This window comes from Nannobrachium achirus (assembly GCF_963921795.1).
Source record: "Nannobrachium achirus genome assembly, chromosome: 6".
Classification (NCBI taxonomy): domain Eukaryota; kingdom Metazoa; phylum Chordata; class Actinopteri; order Myctophiformes; family Myctophidae; genus Nannobrachium; species Nannobrachium achirus.
Window position 1 is genome coordinate 58,365,267 of NC_137815.1, and position 18,965 is coordinate 58,384,231.

Below are 18,965 nucleotides of genomic sequence, written 5' to 3' on the forward strand. Positions count from 1 at the left end.
TTCCCCAACTGAACTGATTGATTTGGAGATCCTTTTAATGTGACAGAATCCTACAGGGCAGTTTTGATATTTGTGATTGGCTGCTCCGGGGGACCAGACAGTGGACCTGGACCTTTCCTTGGAGCGTTTTTTCTCGTTTCAGCAACTCAGCTCCTCCGTTGGTGACAGTGGAGATCAAAAGGAGGGAACACCGGATAAAACAGCTGTGTGTGGAGGAAAAAATGCTGCCTTCGCAAGAAGCCTCCAAAATGTACCATGACAACTACATGCGGAACTCACGGGCCATCGGGGTCCTTTGGGCCATATTTACCATATGTTTGGCCATCATCAACGTAGTGGTGTTCATTCAGCCCTACTGGGTCGGGGACAGTGTGAACACCCCGCACGCCGGCTACTTCGGCTTGTTTCACTACTGTGTGGGCGAAGGGAACTCCAACCGGGAGCTCATGTGTCAGGGGACCTTCGCCGATTTCAGTTCCATCCCTTCGGGCGCATTCAAGGCGGCCTCCTTCTTCGTCTTGATGTCCATGGTGCTCATCTTGAGCTGCATAGCTTGCTTCACGTTGTTTTTCTTCTGCAACACCGCCACTGTCTACAAAACGTGCGCTTGGATGCAGCTGCTTTGCGGTAAGAAACTGCGTGGCGGTTGGTTTGATCCAACGCTCACAACAGATGGGGCACATCATCCATTCTGTACACACGCACTGACTGGAGACCCTTTCATCACTACACCATTGGTTCTCAAAGTGGGGTCCGGGACCCCCAGGGGTCCTTGAGGGAGTTCCAGGGGGTCCCCAGCTAAATCATAGTTAGGAACCAAATGGACCCGTATGGCCCATAGGGGTCCATTTGGTTCCTAGCCTAATAGACCCATAGACTATATGGGTCTGTAACTCAGTGTAGCCCTCAAATGGAACCTCACGGGTCCATTTGGTTCCATGTGTAGCCTACACTCTCAGAGTTAAATTAACATTGATTTACAATTGGGGTCCCATAGAAATGCCATTGAATAGCCTATAATGCATGTAAAACTGCGGGTAAAGAGCTGTAAAAAAATCTCTTATGGGAGTCCCTGGCACAACTTTTAAGTTTTAATTTGGCCATTTGGGGGTCCATGAAAAGGTTTGAGAATCACTGCACTAGACGTATCTCTCGCTCCCTCTCTTTCTCTCTACGCCCCCCCCCCCCCCCCCCACACACACACACACACACACACACAAAGTTATTTTGATAATGAACTGCCTTCAGTGGTTTTGCTTTAAAGATAAGCAGCAGCTCCTAATTTGGTGGCAATTTAAGACTAGCCTATTATGCACTTCACTATTAAACTCCTAAATTAAGCTCCACGGTACTTAAACTGCTGCTGTGACAGAAACAAGGAATTGCAAACTCTGTGTGTGTGTGTGTGTGTGTGTGTGTGTGTTTGTGCGTGCGTGCGTGCGTGCATGGTGCGCGTGTGTGAAGGAATCTCCAGAGTCCTGGGTGAACAGAAGATTGTATCATCATCTCGGTGCAGGGGGTGGATGTTATTTGGTTTCATGGTTAAACCAAATACCATATTCCTATTACACAAATTTACCCACTTATATTAATATATAATTTACTTTCTGCCTATGTTTTCTACCCACGCCACGTCTCCTTTTTGTTGATAAAGAGAGAGAAAGAGAGAGAGAGAGAGAGAGAATAATGAAGACAAAAATAGGGAATTTTGGACCTGGATATTGGATAGGCTTTGTGGAATGTAGCGAGGTATATGCTGCAGTGTTTTGTTGGACCGATGCAGTATAGCTATGGTATGGAACATTTACAAAGTTGCATGAAAGCAGGGGCGTCATTTGGGCCTAGCATTTCTGAGCATTTAGGGAAAAAAAGTAAGTCTCTAGCCCATTCCTGTCAAGAGTTATGATTTTTTTAAGAATTAACCAACTGCTCACTGATGGAGTCTAGGTTTCACTCAGAGACCAGCTGGCGACAATATTGAGTTGATTGATTGGAATGTTAAGTGATCAGCTCTCTCTCTCTCTGGTTGTCTGGCTATGAATATACCTGTACATACCTGCAATATCCGAACTGTACTCAAAGATTACACATATTAGGCTTGAAAATTAATGATGTTAAGAAAATATTTTTTTTGTTTTTTAGACTGTTGTGTGGGGAATAAAAACCCGAAACTGAAATAAAAAAACACCCAAAACCGGATAAAACCCGAAATCTTTCACTCGCGTGGACAAACTCCATTCCTTGCAACACCCTAGATATTGGTCAAATTACGCCTCTGCATGAAAGATGAAGATGAAAGCATATGTAAGGATGTCATCTCCTGCATGGCAAAATAGTTCCATTTCAATGACTATTCACTGTACCGTATCCGCTTGCCTATTCTGTTTTATTCGTTATTTTCAAGTCTGATCAGTTTGATAAGCCCATTGTGTTCCACAGAACAGTTGGCTAGTAATCTGCAAAAATCATTTCAAATCACTCCTGAAAGTCAAATCACATAGTCATAGTGAGTACCAATGGTGTTTCCTGTGCAGAATCCTCACCTCACCATTAATACCTGTTTTATATACAGATTTTGCCCTAGACAGGTTATATGAAATACTTAAAGAAGTTGACATAACATGAATGGGTGGCTTTCAGAAGGGGATTCCCTTTTCCTCCTCCTTTTAGTTTCCCTTTCCAAGTGTGCTCTTGTAATTATGTCCATCTACCCTATATTCCGCCAACTTGTAGATTGGATTTCCCCAGATTTTCATGCTCTTGTTTACGTTTTTTGTAGTATCGTGTAATTGTTCATTTTGTAGTAGAGAAGATGATTGTTCAAAAGCATCATGAAACATACAGACCCAATCTGCATGTCCAAAAGAACAACTTCTGCCCCAATCTTATATGTTTGCTCTATGCTCGCAAGTCAAGTTCTTTTGTTGAGCCACTCTGTAGCATGATCAATGAACAGTACAGAGTTATGCTGGCAAAGGTTCAAGAACAGTCTATCTCCTGTTTGAAGTCCTATGTTAACGTAATACTTAGGCCTTTAATATCATGTTTTATAACCCAGGCAACATGTCATACAAGTCTTTTTTATGCTGGCATGAGCGCAGCTGTAAGCTCAGTGATCTATGAATGATAGGCTCCATATACCGTAGGTGGTTTGCTGGGTCAATGAAAAATAGTGCAGTACAGAGATTCTCTGAAATATTGACTGTCGGCTCCAAAGCTGCTCTATCTCTGACAGATCATCAGGATTCAGGAGTGACTAATTGCACAAGGCCGTATTGAACCTTTTTGGAGCACCAGAGCTGAGTAGATATTGGATGGGCCAATCCAACTTCTGTTCCCCGCCAAACTGACACCATTTCTCAAAGGTACTATACCTTACAAAGTACCAGCCTGAGGCAGAGGAAATTAATATTGGCAGTGTTTTACATTGCATAGGCATTATTCCAGAATTAACTGCCCTTTTAGTACCTTACACTTCATGAGACAGCGAGACTTAGTGATGCTGCATATCTTATCAGAGCATAAAACTAGGCATAACAATCCCAACTAGAAGCAGTGCTCTTCCGAGCACAGGTCTCCACCAGGCCGTGCGTACTGGTGGTGTTACTGTATAATAGGCCAATCTAAAAAGGGTGGCATATGTTCCTCACCTTAGATCTTTCATGGCAATCGGACGCTGCATGCATGATTTGAAGCATTGTGTTCCAAAAATGTGTTTTGCTAAAGTCTACCTAATGGTGGCGCTATAACAGGCCAATGTGAAAAAGGTAGCATTTGTTCCTTGACCTAGTGGGAATATGTGTGGCAAATTTCACGGTAATCGCAAGCTGCGTTGATGATTTGAGGCATTTTGTTCAAAAGCGGAGCAATCCTGCAAAATTTGGAAGCTAATATTAGCCAATCAGGATGGAATATGAAATATCAGACTGATCGGACTTGATCACATGACTATAGAGATACTGTGTACCGATTTTTGCATAAAATCTCAAGGAGTAATATCCAAAAATGTGTTTTACATATGTCGGCCCAAAGGTGGCGCTATAAAAGGCTGATGTGAAAAATGCAGGGCAAAGGTTTATCCTTAGCCTCTAGGGAGTGCGCTTACAAAGTTTGAAACTGATCGTGGAGTTATAGGTAAAACCACAAATCGGCCTGTTATAGCGCCACCATGAGGCTGATTTAAAAAGAATTAAGTGGCATTTCTTCCTCGGCCTAGTGGGAACGTGTGTGCGCGATTTCATGATAATTGCACTTTGCGTTTGTGATTTGAGGCATTTTGTTCAAAACGTCTCAATCCTACAAACTTTCGAAGCCAATCTTAGCCAATCAGGATGCAATATGCAAAATCGGACAGATCTGTGTCGATCACATGACTGTCGAGATACTGCCTACCGATTTGTAGGATTTTTGGACAATCTGTAAGAGTAGTGCACAGAAATGTGTTTTGCGAACATCGGCCACTAGGTGGCGCTAGAAAAGGCCCATTTGAAAAATTTAGGGCAGAGGTTCTAGATTGGCATCCAGGGAATGTGTGTGCTCACTTTGGCAGCAACCGGGCCAACGGCGACTGAGATTAGGTGCTCACAAACTGCGAGGACGCACGGACGGACGCACGCACGGACGGACGGACGCACGCGCGGACGGACACACGGACGGAGGGGAAAACATACTCTCCCTCAGCCTTCGGCTGGTGGAGACAATAATGTGTTTACATATTTGCCAGTTTGTTATTATGAATTGTTTTGATGATTGATGATGAGTTCTCATATGCTTAATACAATTATTTTCAGTTGGTCTTGGACCCCTGCGTTTATCTAAAATAAAACTTTTTTGGAGCTGTGTGGAACACAAGCTCCCTATACGTGGCGGTGTGTGTCTGTCTGTCTGTCTGTCTGTCTGTCTGTCTGTCTGTCTGTCTGTCTGTCTGTCTGTATGTAGCCTCTGGTGTAGCCTGAGTACCCTGGGTGACCAGAGAGGTGCTGTTGAGTCTAGCCTGCCCTGAGCATCAACTGCAATACACACACACACACACACACACACACACACACACACACACACACACACACACACACACACACACACACACACACACACACACACACACACAGCTCCACTTCGAACAGAGGTTCGATTTTTTAGATTCTGATGTGCTACAATTGAGTCCTGAATGGGCTTTTGGACAAAGCCACTCAGACACTGGAGCTTAGCTGGAGATTTAAGAGCTTTACTGGGGTTGTTGTTAGTTTTTGCTGTTTGGGCCATCCCAAGCCCCCGCAGCCTTTTGGTGGACTTAACGCCTCTGCTGCAAACAGAGATGGCCCTGGAGAGGTTCTGTTGAGGTTAAGTGAGTGCAGGGAGCAATAGTGTGGTAGAGGTGCAGTACGTTCACGTTGATGCTGGAGCTGCATTTAGCATCCTCTGTCCACCTCCTAACCCTAGTGTTACCCGCTGATATGTTGTCTTTTCAAGACTGATACAAATAGCCAGATTTGTCCAAGAGGCATTAGTGAGCAATGATGATCACAGTGCATCATAGTCTTGACATCTGACTCACATACGTATAGTGAGACAAGAAATCTCTAAACACTTTTTGTGACCAATTGTCTTACCTCGTGTGATGAAAAAGAACAATCATTACTAATGTATATGTACTGTACTAGGTGATCTATGGCCAGCGTGGAGATATAATCCCTGCATGTGGCCCTTGGTCTGGTGGAGTTCTCCTCTCAGTGGGATGTGCCCAAAGGACCTCCCTAGGGAGATGCTCAGGAGGCATCCGTACTAGATGCCTGAACCCAGGGGTGTCGCACCAAATTCTGAGCCCTTTGTGCTTTAACTATTGAAAAATGGCAGATATACAAGCTCACAGCGTGGCACTAGATCTGCTATTTTTGAAAAATCTTGAAAATCTTTGAATATTTCAAATCCTTCTAATGTTTTTTGAGGAAACTTTGTTTCTATGTCAGTGGTGCTCAAACTTTTTCATGTGAAGGACCCTCAGAATCAATGAAATGTATTTGGCCACGGACCCCCATCTCAAAATATTTTGTTCCAGGGACCCCCCAGAAGCAAAATTTGAGTTACAAATGTTCGCTTAAAAATACATATATTCAAAGATTTGCATATTTTCACGACTTTTCAAAAATAGCAGATCTACAGTACAAGCTCGCAGCGTGGCTGTGAGCTTGTATATCTGCTATTTTTCAATATATAAGTATAAAATAATGAAGGCCCCTCCACCTTGGGCCCTAGTAACTCAGTCCCACTCCCCCCCCCCTGACCACAGGTGAGAGGAAGGAAGATTGCTCGGTATATCGAGAGCTTTGCCTTCTGGCTCAGCTCTCTTTTTATCACAACAGTGTGGTACAGTGACCGCAATACCGCTCCTGCATGCTCCGATTCTCTGGCTAATGTCCCACTCCGTCCACCCCTCGCTCATGAACAAGATACATAAACTCCTTCACTTGGGGCAAAATCTCATTCCTTACCTGGAGTGAACAAACAACAGGGGTGTGTGTGTGTGTGTGTGTGTGTGTGTGTGTGTGTGTGTGTGTGTGTGTGTGTGTGTGTGTGTGTGTGTGTGTGTGTGTGTGTGTGTGTGTGTGTGTGTGTGTGTGTGTGTGTGTGTGTGTGTGTGTGTGTGTGTGTGTGTGTGTGTGTGTGTACATATATCCTCACAACCTAATCAGAATGGGGTAGTGTGTGTGTGTGTATGTATGTATGTATGTGCATCTGCAACTCCACGTTCAGCAGTTGTTCAATTGTCTAAAAAACATAATACAAAAATCAATAACGCATATTCCTTGCTGACCATCAACTTTTTCACCTTCATTGGCCTCATGGTGGCGCTATAACAGCCCAGTTTACGTTTTGGCCTGTAACTGTTGAACCGTAGGTCGGAAAATTAAAATTAAAAAAAAAAAAAAAAAAAAAAGGATAGATTTTCCGCCATCTTGAATTTTCTCCAAAACACACTTTTTGCTCCTTTTCCTACATATTTTCGTCAAATGTCTTAAAAACCGGTACACATGATCTATGAAGCCATGCGATAAACATAGTCAAAGGATATTTCGATAGTCCATACCGTTCGTTCGTAACGCGCTTCCAAAGTTAGCGGGAGGGGCCCGTTTCGCAAACAATAGCCATAAATCACAAACAATAGGTCGAGTCAACACTGAATTTCAACCACAGGTCGGGGGTGGCATACTCAACGAATACCCAAAAGCATTTCCACTTCGACCCCTAGGGGCCGTCACAAACGCGCGAAACGTAACCGTTTCGTGCCAGAACGCGTTTTTCACGGGGGCCGATCCTCTCACAACGAAACGCAGACGACTTGGCGGATGGTCTCACAGTCCAAACCGCTACACAAGGTCGCGCATGGCGGTGAAGCCTGAACTCTAGACTTTTGCGGCCCTTACTTCTAGTTTATATTATTTACATTTAGTTACATTTGTTTACTCTCAGACACAAAACTGTCAGTCTATCTTACACAGCTAACATTATAGCTAACGATGTAATGGGTGCCGCCCTTTCCTCGCAGTACTGACGACAAGTGCCTCTCACCAGTCACGATTCAGGTGGAGTCAGCTCTGGCGATGGCTCTGCTGCCTGCCTTTTGTGTCTGCATGTGTGGGAGAGATTGCATATCCATTGATACACAGAGAGACAGTGCGATAAACTCACTCCCATATACTGCCACAGAGACAAAAGTCGAGGGTGGCAACAAAGCATAAGCAATTAAGAGTGTAGACAAATGTAACAAAATGGTCTGAGAATGTTCCATTTGGTTACATTTGTATACAGTACTCCATATATTTTATCTCCCCTCTTCTCTGTCTGTACTTCTCCAACATTTCTATCACCCTCATTATTGTTGGTGTCCGTTTTATCACACACATGGACTCCTGGAAGTTTAGCTGTGGAATTAATTACATTTTACTCACGTTTAGACTACTGGCAGGTTAAGTTTAGGTGTGGTTTTAATTCATTTCATTAGTTACATTTAGACCCATTTGGCAGATTTAAGATTAGGCAGGTGTGGTTAACCACTTAAACGCTGTTGACCAGGGTCCCCCAGGGCACTGTAGCACCCTTCTTTTCCCTATCCACATCAAATCTCTTCACTGAAAATAGCGGATCTAGCTTGCTCTGCTATTTTCAGCTAATTTCAGCTACTAGTGTTCATGTGGTTAAGGTTAAGGTAACGATTTTTGTTCCATGTCTATTGTCTACTAGGGGTGGGACGACTCACTTACCTCCCGATTCGATTTCGACTCCTAGGGTGACGATTCGATTTTATATCACGATTCTTGATTTTATTGCAATTTGCGATTCAATCAACGATTATTGAGATGATTTTCCCCAAAATGACATTGCTTTTATATTAACTTTGGATTTAAAATGCTTCGGTGGTTGTCGTAGGACCACAGCATTTTCCATCAGCCATCAGCATAGCAGGCAGTGGAAGGGGGGAGAGGGGCTGCAGCTACTTTAGAGGCAGTATGATTTTCATTTTTGAAACTCATTGTAACTTATTTCGCCTTAAAAAAAAAGTGTGTGTGTGTGTGTGCGCGTGCGTGCGTGCGTGCGTGCGTGCGTATGTGTGTGTATAGAGCATCGCAGTTGAAGCCCCACCCCGTCCTCACTCTGGTGTCGGAAGCGTTTTCCCCATTCATATCTTCCATAGACATTTCATAAAGTATTTATTTAAACGTTTTTAAGCCTTGGACAAAGCCATCTCGGCTGGAGAGGGATCATGTCAATATTCACATTTTTTTGAATGCAAAGATTAATTAGAAAGCTGAAAAAAAGGGCAGGGTACAAGACTGTGTACATAATTATTTTTTAAATTGCGGAAACTACACTCCCAGAATGCATTGCGAATGTTGTTGTTGTTTCCTGAAATATAGCCCTTAAATCACGCTCAGTTTAGTTATCCAGGCCAGCATATGGCCTGAAATGTAGTGATTGTCATCTCTGTGGACGCTCTTATCGTCATCCTTAACATAGTGCATCATATTTGTAAAAGAAAGACGATCGCTCACGGAGTTCTTCTGAAGTGCAATAATCCGCCGGGAAGACAGGGGGCAGTAGCTACTTCCGTGGTAACCGCAAGATATGTGAAAGAAGAAGAAGCTAGACCAATCACAGACGTCGATTTCACCGGATGTACATGTTTAGCAGTATGGGAAATGCAGTTCTTCTCCGTGCGATCTTGATTAAAACGTGTTTTTACTAAAACTAGAGTGATTGCATACATACTCGGGGGTTCTACAGGAGCATATAGAACCATTTTACAACCACCAGCCTAGTGGTAAGTGTACATTGAATTGCTACGACTTTGTGGCTGATAATGAAAAACCCTATGGTGAAAATGAATGGAAAATGGACTTCCGACACCTCACTGCGATGCTCTATTGCCTGCCGGGACCTAGCTAATGCAGAGCTAATCTCCTATCAGAGGGGGATCCCGCCCGAGGTTACACATCATGGAGGCCCACTCTGCCTACCCATAATCCTCAGCTCTCCCCACTCCAGAGGTTAAGCCGTCACCAATATTCTCAAACTCCATCATCTCTGGCAGATCAACCCAGGATGGTTCACTCCTTCACACCTCTCGTTCTTTACTTAAGCAGGAGGAGAGGTGACCAGAGTAAATTATCTCACCCTCCCTCGAAATTATTGAGATGATGAATGATAAATAAATCACGGAAAGGCAAGATGATCTACAGCTGGTGTTCATGGCATGCTGACATACAGCTGAGTGTGATACTCTATACTAGATAGAGATGTCTATCTGGCTTTGCCAGGTCCCCCAAAAATCTCTGTTCCCTAAATAATGTCTAGGCTCTGAAGCGTGGCCTACATCTGGCCTAGATATGGCCTACATCTTGGCTCAAAGTTTGTTGTATGCCCAGGGTCCCATTGGCCAAGCTTCGCAGGACACACTGTGATTGGCTATGAATGTATATGTACATCGGTGTGTGCGCACGCGCGCGTGTGTGTGTGTGCGTGCGTGCGTGTGTGTACGTACGTACATGCATGTGGGCGTGTGTGTGTGTGTGTGTGTGTCTGTGTGAAAGGGGAAGTTAGCCTAATGGGATTGGATGTGGGCCTAATGCTCTCGGGCCGGGTGGAGATGATAGTTTAATCAGCTCTGTGGTGCAGCTCCGCAGTGGGGCCTCTCCTGGCCATTGGGCCTTGTGATGGAGCTCTGTCCTGTCTGTGCCAGCAGACTGCAGGCTGACCGAACAGACGCTCACACTGCTGGAGATGACAGGGACAGCTGCTCTGCACTAGGGCCCCAAGACTGTGCCAGCATCTACACTATGGAGGCAGATAGAACCAGAGAGGGAAACAGAGAGATGGACCCATTTCTCTATGTGTGTATTTCAATTTAATAAACTTGCTTGAATAATGGCTGATGTCTTCACGCCAACTATATACTCGCTTGTGTTTATATATTAGTTATTTATAAAAATGTAACCGTGTTATTGCCACATTGTCGCTAAAGCCCGTAACATAGTCAGGTCCGCGGTGGAAGCCTTTACACCATTGTGCTTTTTGGCTTTAATCCTCTTAGCAGACAGTGTATCTAACTGTACTTCCCTGTGCTTTTCTGTTTGCAAACTGTTAACTAGACAGTTGTCGAGGTGCCAACCTGCACCTTGTGCACTCGTGGCCGTGTATGGCCTACTTGTGTGCCAGCAGAGCGCGCCGTCATTTATATCAGGTTGCACTTGTTGATGGTGACTCTTGACCTGTGTTTTTTCAAGGGTTTTCCCATTGGATGACGTAAACACATGTTTTTTCATGAATGCTGGTCCCTCATTGGCTGTTGATGGTGACGTCATCAAGAATGCTGGTCCCTGATTGGCTACTGGCGGAAACACAAACATTTACGCAAACAGATACGCCACATACAAAATCACTGAACACAGTACTTGTGCACTCTGCTGGCGCAAGTAATAATGTATTCAATTTATCAATTCAGGTTGATTGAAGCCCTGGGGTACTCAGTAAAATTGTACTACGTCTCTTTATCAATGATTAACTACATACAGTACTGCAGTGTTGAGGGTCCATTTTTAAATAAGTGTTAAATTAACACTGCATTTTACTATAGACCTCAGAAACATCATCATGTTGATGTAATGTTGACATTTGCACACATCGCTTCTACTCCTGCACACACAAACATCTATTTTTATTTACATGTTATGTGGACTGGAGGCATATTGCATTTACACTATGTTGTTAACATGGCCAAAGGAGATTATTTAGACTGTTGCAGCATTACCGCCTCTTGGATGCATTTACACTGTGATTTCAAGTACTATGTCGCTCTAATTAAATGCAACCTGATCAGCCTAGACGCATGATAGTAACTGGAGTAAAGGCGGTTATAGCTTCCATCAACAAGATGTATATTGGAAGTCTGTCTCCACTCTCCATTTAGGTACAAACTAACACCTCATGTGTGTCTGTTTGATCAATTAAAAACAAAACAAGACAAAACATCTGTTAAAGAGAAATGCTGCACATTAAAGGCATCCACTGCCCAGGGCTCATCCACTCACACTTGCATGATGCACGTCTAACAAGCTGGGAAATCAATACCTGTACATTAGACCATGATTGTCAATTTGTCATTGAGTGCCTGCAGCCTAATTATCTTCTCTGTGCGTTGGGTTGATGGGGAAAGCCTCGCCACCCCTGCAATAGACATGGTAATGCTGTCTCCCACCCTCCTAGTAGAGGACTGGAATGTAATTAAAAATCTATAAGCGGTTATGATGATTTACAGAGGGATGGAGCAAGGTAACAAGATCACTCTGAACGCAGCGGGCGCAGCAGCACCAGTTAATGACCCGGTGGAGGAGTGTATGCACTATAGACCAGAGCTTGTTGTTGTGAGCCCTTTAGGCCTAGTCTCGTACAGACAAATGATGGGATATCTCCGCCTGTCTCCGCCTACCAGTCATCTGGATACATCTATTGCTAGCTGAACCTCTAATGCTAGAAAGGTGCTCCCCCTCGGAGCGCAGTTCCCCACCATATTATAATATCTCCAGAATTCTGACATCATAAAATCTCCTACCAAAATTACCTAATTAGTCGGGATCCACTTGCCCAAAAGCTCAAGGAATAAGGTTGAACCTGTGATGTTCTGCCGCACTTTTTATTTCTGTTTTATCTATTAGTTTGGTCATTAAGGTCCACAGAATAAGAGGCCTGCTCTGCCGGAAACATCGCGAAAAAAAGTTATGGCCATTTGTATATTCACTGTCCCATTGAATCCACTACACAGGAAAAGAAATACATATAAAAAAAGAAGAAATCTGCTTTAAGTAGTGATGACTCCTTTCACACTTTTGTTGGTCCGTTTTCTACCCCAAGGAATGTTTTTTGTGCAAAACAAATGCTTGCAATGGATTCAGAATCATGAAAACCCTCCAGTTTGACCCCTCACATGCTACTTAAAGCAGATTTTTTCTTTTTTATAATATATTTCCTTTCCTGTGTAGTGGATTCAATGGGACAGTGAATATACAAATGGCCATAACTTTTTTTCGCGATGTTTCCGGCAGAGCAGGCCTCTCATTCTGTGGACCTTAATGACCAAACTAATAGATAAAACAGAAATAAAAAGTGCGGCAGAAAATCACAGGTCCTCTCCCATTTTTAGGGACTGGATCCCCGGCTATAATAGGCTTTGTATTCATTGACCAGCTTTGCCAGACGAAGCCATATGAATTCCGTCTTACCATTTATATTATGGAAGTTCTGTCGACCTGACGGTTGCTAATCGCCATTAGGGCGTTTTACTTGTGAAATATGACATTTTCTGTGTGATGGTGTGTCACACACCAAAAATAGCTGATCTACAAGCTGACAATATGTCACAGAGCTACAATCTGTAAGCCTGGGATCCAGACTGCTTAGCTACGTTTGGCGAATTTTGTTTGTCTCACTCGTTACTCAGTCTGGCCAGGGGCCTATTTGACTCGTATTTCAATTACGAAGGGAAGTCAGGAAGTGAGTAAGTGACTTGAGTTTACATTGGATAACACTGGTCCCCCCCACAGACCAATCAGAAGCTGCGATCAGCGAGTGAGAAAAAACTATTCGCCGAACGTAGCGAAGCAGTCTGGATCCCAGGCTAACAATCTGTAAACCCAATGCACTCTTCTCTGGTAAGGTACAGTAGATCTTCCCTCTTCAAAGATCAAGAAATAGCCTTGCAGAAAATATAAAATGTCTTTTGTTTACTCACCACCTGACTCTCAATACAGTATGTTCAATATTTCAGTCTCATCAAGTGCACGGCCATCCATTGGTTAATAAGGTAAAGAAACAACTAAACGCACTAAGCGTGCCTCAGTGCACTGAGAATCCACACTGGGGAACTGGACAGATCGCTCTCATTGTTGGCACACTTTTTAATTACCATTCCAAGGTCGCCTTCAGACACACTGCAGAATCCACTGCAACACCTGTAAGGGTCTATTTTTACACTCTCACGGTTAAATACATACTCTGGACTTTGGAATGAATCGAACTTCAACAGCAACAAATCAATGCTAACTACTGTAGGCCAACTTCTGCTTAGAAGTTTGTGGCCAGAAGCAGAATATGTGGCAAGAGAAAATAGAAAACAAGGGAGATCCTGTAAGACTGATATTCTCTGCATTCTATGTAGGCTAATTAGACACAAATAACTCCAGTCCCCTGCCGGCGTGTGTGTGTGTGTGTGTGTGTGTGTGTGTGTGTGTGTGTGTGTGTGTGTGTGTGTGTGTGTGTGTGTGTGTGTGTGTGTGTGTGTGTGTGTGTGTGTGTGTGTGTGTGTGTGTGTGTGTGTGTGTGTGTGTGTGTGTGTGTGTGTGTGTGTGTGTGAAATGCTTTTCCTGAGTGTGAGCTTCTCTAAAGCGGAGTCTCTGAGGGAAAATGTGCCTAGTTAACAGTGTCTTCTGTCACAAGCAACGTCAGAGGGAGAGGATATTCCCATTTCCCAGGGACAACTTAATGTTTCCCTGGGAAAACAAGAAAGATGTGTCTTACACTGGGAGAGATGGAGGGAGGGGAAGGGAGCAAGGAAAAAGCTGTAAGAGATGCTGTCCCTAAGAGAAGGATCCTCAATGTTGGCACGGAATGTTCCATGACAATAAAATGTCTAATTTCCTCTTTAAGTATCATCATGATATGTGCGCAGACCCGACTCTGTTCGAGGCTTTAGCTTACTCATCGCATTGCGACACGTTGTGAGCTTGTAGTTTGTCTGTTTTCGCCAAATGTTGTTCCCAGTAGAGACTATAGGATTCATGAGTGACCTGAGATATTTGCGACAGTATTGCTGTCGACCCTGCCCTGCACTCAGGGGCGTCACAAGGGAGGGGAAAGTGGGACTGAGTTGCTAGGGCCCAAGGTGGAGGTGCCTTAATTATTTTATAATTTAGCCATTGAAAAATAGCAGATCTACAAGCTCACGGTGCGGCATCGAGTGCCGCGCTGCGAGCTTGTAGATCTGCTATTTTTGAAAAGTTGTGAAAATGTGTGCAAATCTTTGAATGTATGTATATTTTAAGCGAACATTTGTAACTCAAGTTTTGCTTCTGGGGGAACCCTGGAACTAAATATTTTGAGATGGGGGTCCGTGGCCAAATACATTTTGGGGGTCCTTCACACAAAGCACCACTGACATAGAAACATACGTTTTTAAAAAAAACGACTTTTTTCACGATTTTCCAAAAATAGCAGATCTACGACCTGATGTCGATATGTTTGAGGGGCTGAGGGATGTTGATATGTGAGTGATTGAGTGAGTGATTGAGTGTGTACTAGGGGTGTAGCGATACATTTTACAGTGTTACAATACATATTACGATACATGGACGATATCGGTTAATTCATGGCGATACGATATGATACGATTCAATGATTTGAAATCGATACAGTAACTATTTAGCAAAAATATCTGTGTGAAACGTGTGGATAGTGCAGGTTTTTTAAGGGAAAATGTATTAGTATGGATATAAATAAGTAAACACAGTGATTCTCTGGCAAATACATGGACATTGTATTTGAACACATATATGAATAAAACCTGCACCTTGACATGAACACAGAGATTACATGCATTTATCAATAAAACAAGTGTGTTTATTGATAGTATCAATAAAACAAGTGTGTTTATTGATAGACCAACGCCTCGCGCTGTGAGGCGTTGTGAGCTTGTAGATCGGCTATTTTCGGCCAAGAGGTTTGTATTGGTGTAGAGGGGAAAAAGAGCAGACACAAGTACAGAGTAAAAGGTCAAGTTTATTAGGTAATGACGGACGGCTCAAGTGGTTAAATATCTGAAAACACAAATTGACATGAATCAAAAATACACTGATGATTTTGCTGTCAAACAATGAAACTGTATGGAAAAATGTGGGGGGTGGGGGGGGTCCTTGCTTCATCTCAACTAAGGGGTCCTTGGCCTGAAAACGTTGAAGACCCCTGCTCTATACCATGATTAAAGTTGTCTCATTCTCCTCAAGCCCTGTCCTCACTCATCCACCTCCCTCTCTCCTCCTCCCTCTATCACTGTCACCACCTCAGTGGTGGACTGTAACAAAATACATTTACTTTTAGTACGCTTGTGGCCTCGGAAAACCCAGGCTTAGTAAGCTTGTAGATCTGCAATTTCTTCCATTTTAAACATTTCTTAAGCACATTTTTGAAGAAGATTAGAACATTCCAGTACATCAAAGTAAATCTTTGTAATTTGTACTTTTGAATACTCAAGCATTCCAAGTAATTAAATCAAATACAAATACGACTGGGCGACGTTCACCTGTAGTTGAGTAATATTGGACCACGAGTATCTATACTTTTACTTAAGCAGTGTACTGGTGTAGAGTACTTTGTCCACCACTGCTCTCTATCACTGTCACCATCTTCTACACGCTAAAATTGTTAGTCCTAATTGAACTCTGAGAGTGTAAATCTGTCTGTCTTTACATTCTCAAAGTGAAAGAGACACTCATGATTTGTACTGTGCAACCCCCTCAAGTTCTGTCGGCTCATTTTTCATGGATATCGTCCTTTCTTCTCCAACTCTGCCTCATTTGCTCTCTCTCCGTCCGTGTCCTGCTCAGCATTTCTCTTCCATGGCTCTCTCTTGGCTGTCACATTCAGAAAATGTTACTTGACGAATAATTGCCATGCAAATAATTTGCGAAGAATGATTTCATAGTGGTTTGGGCATTTGGAACTTATGGATACTTTTTATTATTTCAGTTTGGGTTTTAGGCTTCGTATAAACACAACTTGCTCAGGAAAGATATGACTGGTAACTTAAATAATAATGAAATTATTTACATATTTTGTATCGTTATACTTAATTCTTTTTTAAATAGAAGAATTAGCTGATGTACAAGCTTGCAGCCTGTAGATCTGCTTTTTCACACTTTTTTTTGGTAAGGTAAAACGTATGAAAACCTTTCAACATGGAAACAATTACCATGATTGTGCAAAAATAATTGCAATTATCTCAAATTAATTGCGACGAGTCTATTATGTAATACTTGTGACAGGCCTCCTCTCACTTTGAGTCATCCTTCACTTCCCCTCTCTCACTCTCTCTCTCTCTCTCTCTCTCTCTCTCTCGCTGGTTGATCATATTATTTTCACCCGCTTCCTCCCTCTCCTTCCAGCTCGCCTTTCTTTTCCCATCCCTCCATCCCACAAAGATTGCCGGAAAGATTGTGACTCATATGATATAATGCTTGTGGAACTGGGAGTATTCATTAAAAGGTTATATATGGAACTCAGATTGTGTGTGTGTGTGTGTGTGTGTGTGTGTGTGTGTGTGCGTGTGCGTGTGCGTGTGCGTGTGTGTGTTTGTGCAAATGCATTGCGTACACATACTAACAGTACATTATGCCTTTGAATAGAGTATTGTTATGTGTGCGCTTTAGTGTACTGTGCGTGTGAGTGTGCATGTGTGTGGTAGTGTGCGTGCGTTCGTGCGTGCGTGCGTGCGTGCGTGCGTGCATTTGTGTGTGAGTGTGTGTGTGTGTGTGTGTGTGTGCGTACATACTCATTCATCTTGATGTCATGCTGTGCTCATAGATGTGAGAGAGCGCTGCTCCAGAATAATTGGCTGCCTCCACCCATCATTGTACATGTGTGACAGTCACACTAATTTGAAGAGCCACTCACGTGTGCAAATTAACATGCACATACACACAAGCACACATGCGTACATACTTAATTGTGATTAACAATTTAATGGTGTGTTTGGAACTGAACAATGGGAAATATTTAAAAAATATAGGCCTATACAAAGAAATGACTGGTACCAATAATCAAAATAAAGAATGTACTAGGGCCAAAATAGCCCATATTTAATAAATCAATACTTTAAACTTTTTTCTTAATTAGCTGAAATAGCTGATCTATACAAGCTAATAGGTCGTTTGAACATGTAGGAAAGAATTTCAACATTGAAACGATTATGCAAAATAATGATTATGTAATAATTGTGACAGCCACAGGACTACATGTGTGCTAATTAACTCATTTACTGCCTATGACTAGTTTGACGAGTTATATGGATGTGTCCACTCTGCCTATGACTAGTATGACGAGTTTGAAAAAAAAGAAAAAAACTTTTTTTTGAATTTTTTTTTTTGAAAAATTATTTTGGACCCCATCAAATCTAGTAAGCATGATTTCAATCGCGATTTTGCATGTTCAACCCCCATACAACCCCATCTTTCAAACAGGGCGGCCATTTTTGTTTACATAACATGTAAAACATAATGGATATTATCTCAAGAATGCCTGAACGGATTTCCAATCGGATTATTTAGTTTGAAAGCTGTGAAAAACGTGCACAAACATGGTGCATCATCTGTGCATGGGCGTGCATGATCCGTGCACTATACATTACATGGAAGTCTATGGAGGCTTCTGGCGGGGAGCCCTGATGGGAGCCCTTTCAAAATGGCAGTAAATGTTTAATACACACACGCGCGCGCACATATGCAAATGCACTTTTTTTTGCACTCTGTTGAACAGACATCATGAAATGACCATCATCCTCATGCATACGTGTGGCTCACCCAAACAACATCAACTGGGGAGGCATTGGAAGTAAATTGTCATTGCGAAAAGACACACAAACACAAAAGGCCAAAATACATCAAGCCAGGAAAAGAGGGGTCACAGGTGCATCGCATAGTTATAGCAGCTGGTGAGACGAAGGAGAGCTCCAGGCAGGAATAACCCCACAGTACTGGAGATCTCTAAGCACCTGTGTCACCTCAAGACCTTACCTCCCCAGAGGAGCCTCTTGCTGATTATGGAGCAGCAGAGAGGAGTTTAGCCTTGGCCAGAGGTGGGCAGTGATTTGGCCACCACTGCCACCTTCAGGAGGGTGTAGCGCAGGGACGTGCAGAGAATGTTAGAGAGGCAGGGGCTGAAATTTCTAAAAGGGCTTTTTGGTGAAAATATCGGAAATAGCAGACCTCCAAGCAGACCTCCAAGCTCACAACAATAAAATGTATCGCGTCGTTGTGAGCTTGGAGGTCGGCTATTTTCTGTGCTTGATACCACAGTAACCACACTGAACTATACTGTAAGCTTAATCTACTGTAAGCTTAATCAAGTCAATACTGAATATGTGGCGTAAAGGCATGGATCTTCTACACAGTGAGGGGCAATTCTTTCAACTTAAGATGATGCATTTAAGTTCAGGAGAGTTTGGACAAGGCAATTCTCTTGAATGCTATCTTCAGGTATGGCATGGAAAGAGGGCATTTGTATTTCTTTCACCATAGTAAAAACTACATTCATGGTCTGGAGAGGGCACTTTTTTACAGACGGATAAAAGGGCAGGGGCTCAAGCCCCCTTTCATGTCTATGTGTGCACGTGCCTGGTGTAAAAAAAATCCATACTTGGTGATCAGTTC

At 43.0% G+C, this 18,965-nt stretch overlaps 1 protein-coding gene across 1 annotated transcript in view; it reads left to right on the plus strand.

Moving 5' to 3' along the window:
* Window positions 1–221: 221 nt before the first annotated feature.
* The window catches only part of lhfpl4a (LHFPL tetraspan subfamily member 4a), a gene marked incomplete at both ends in the record, with an annotated part of 42,707 nt that continues 23,963 nt past the window's right edge, over window positions 222–18,965 (plus strand). The window contains one exon of the mRNA XM_080727391.1: window positions 222–627. Coding sequence (XP_080583517.1) covers window positions 222–627 — 406 coding nt within the window. The remainder of the gene's footprint in view (window positions 628–18,965) is intronic.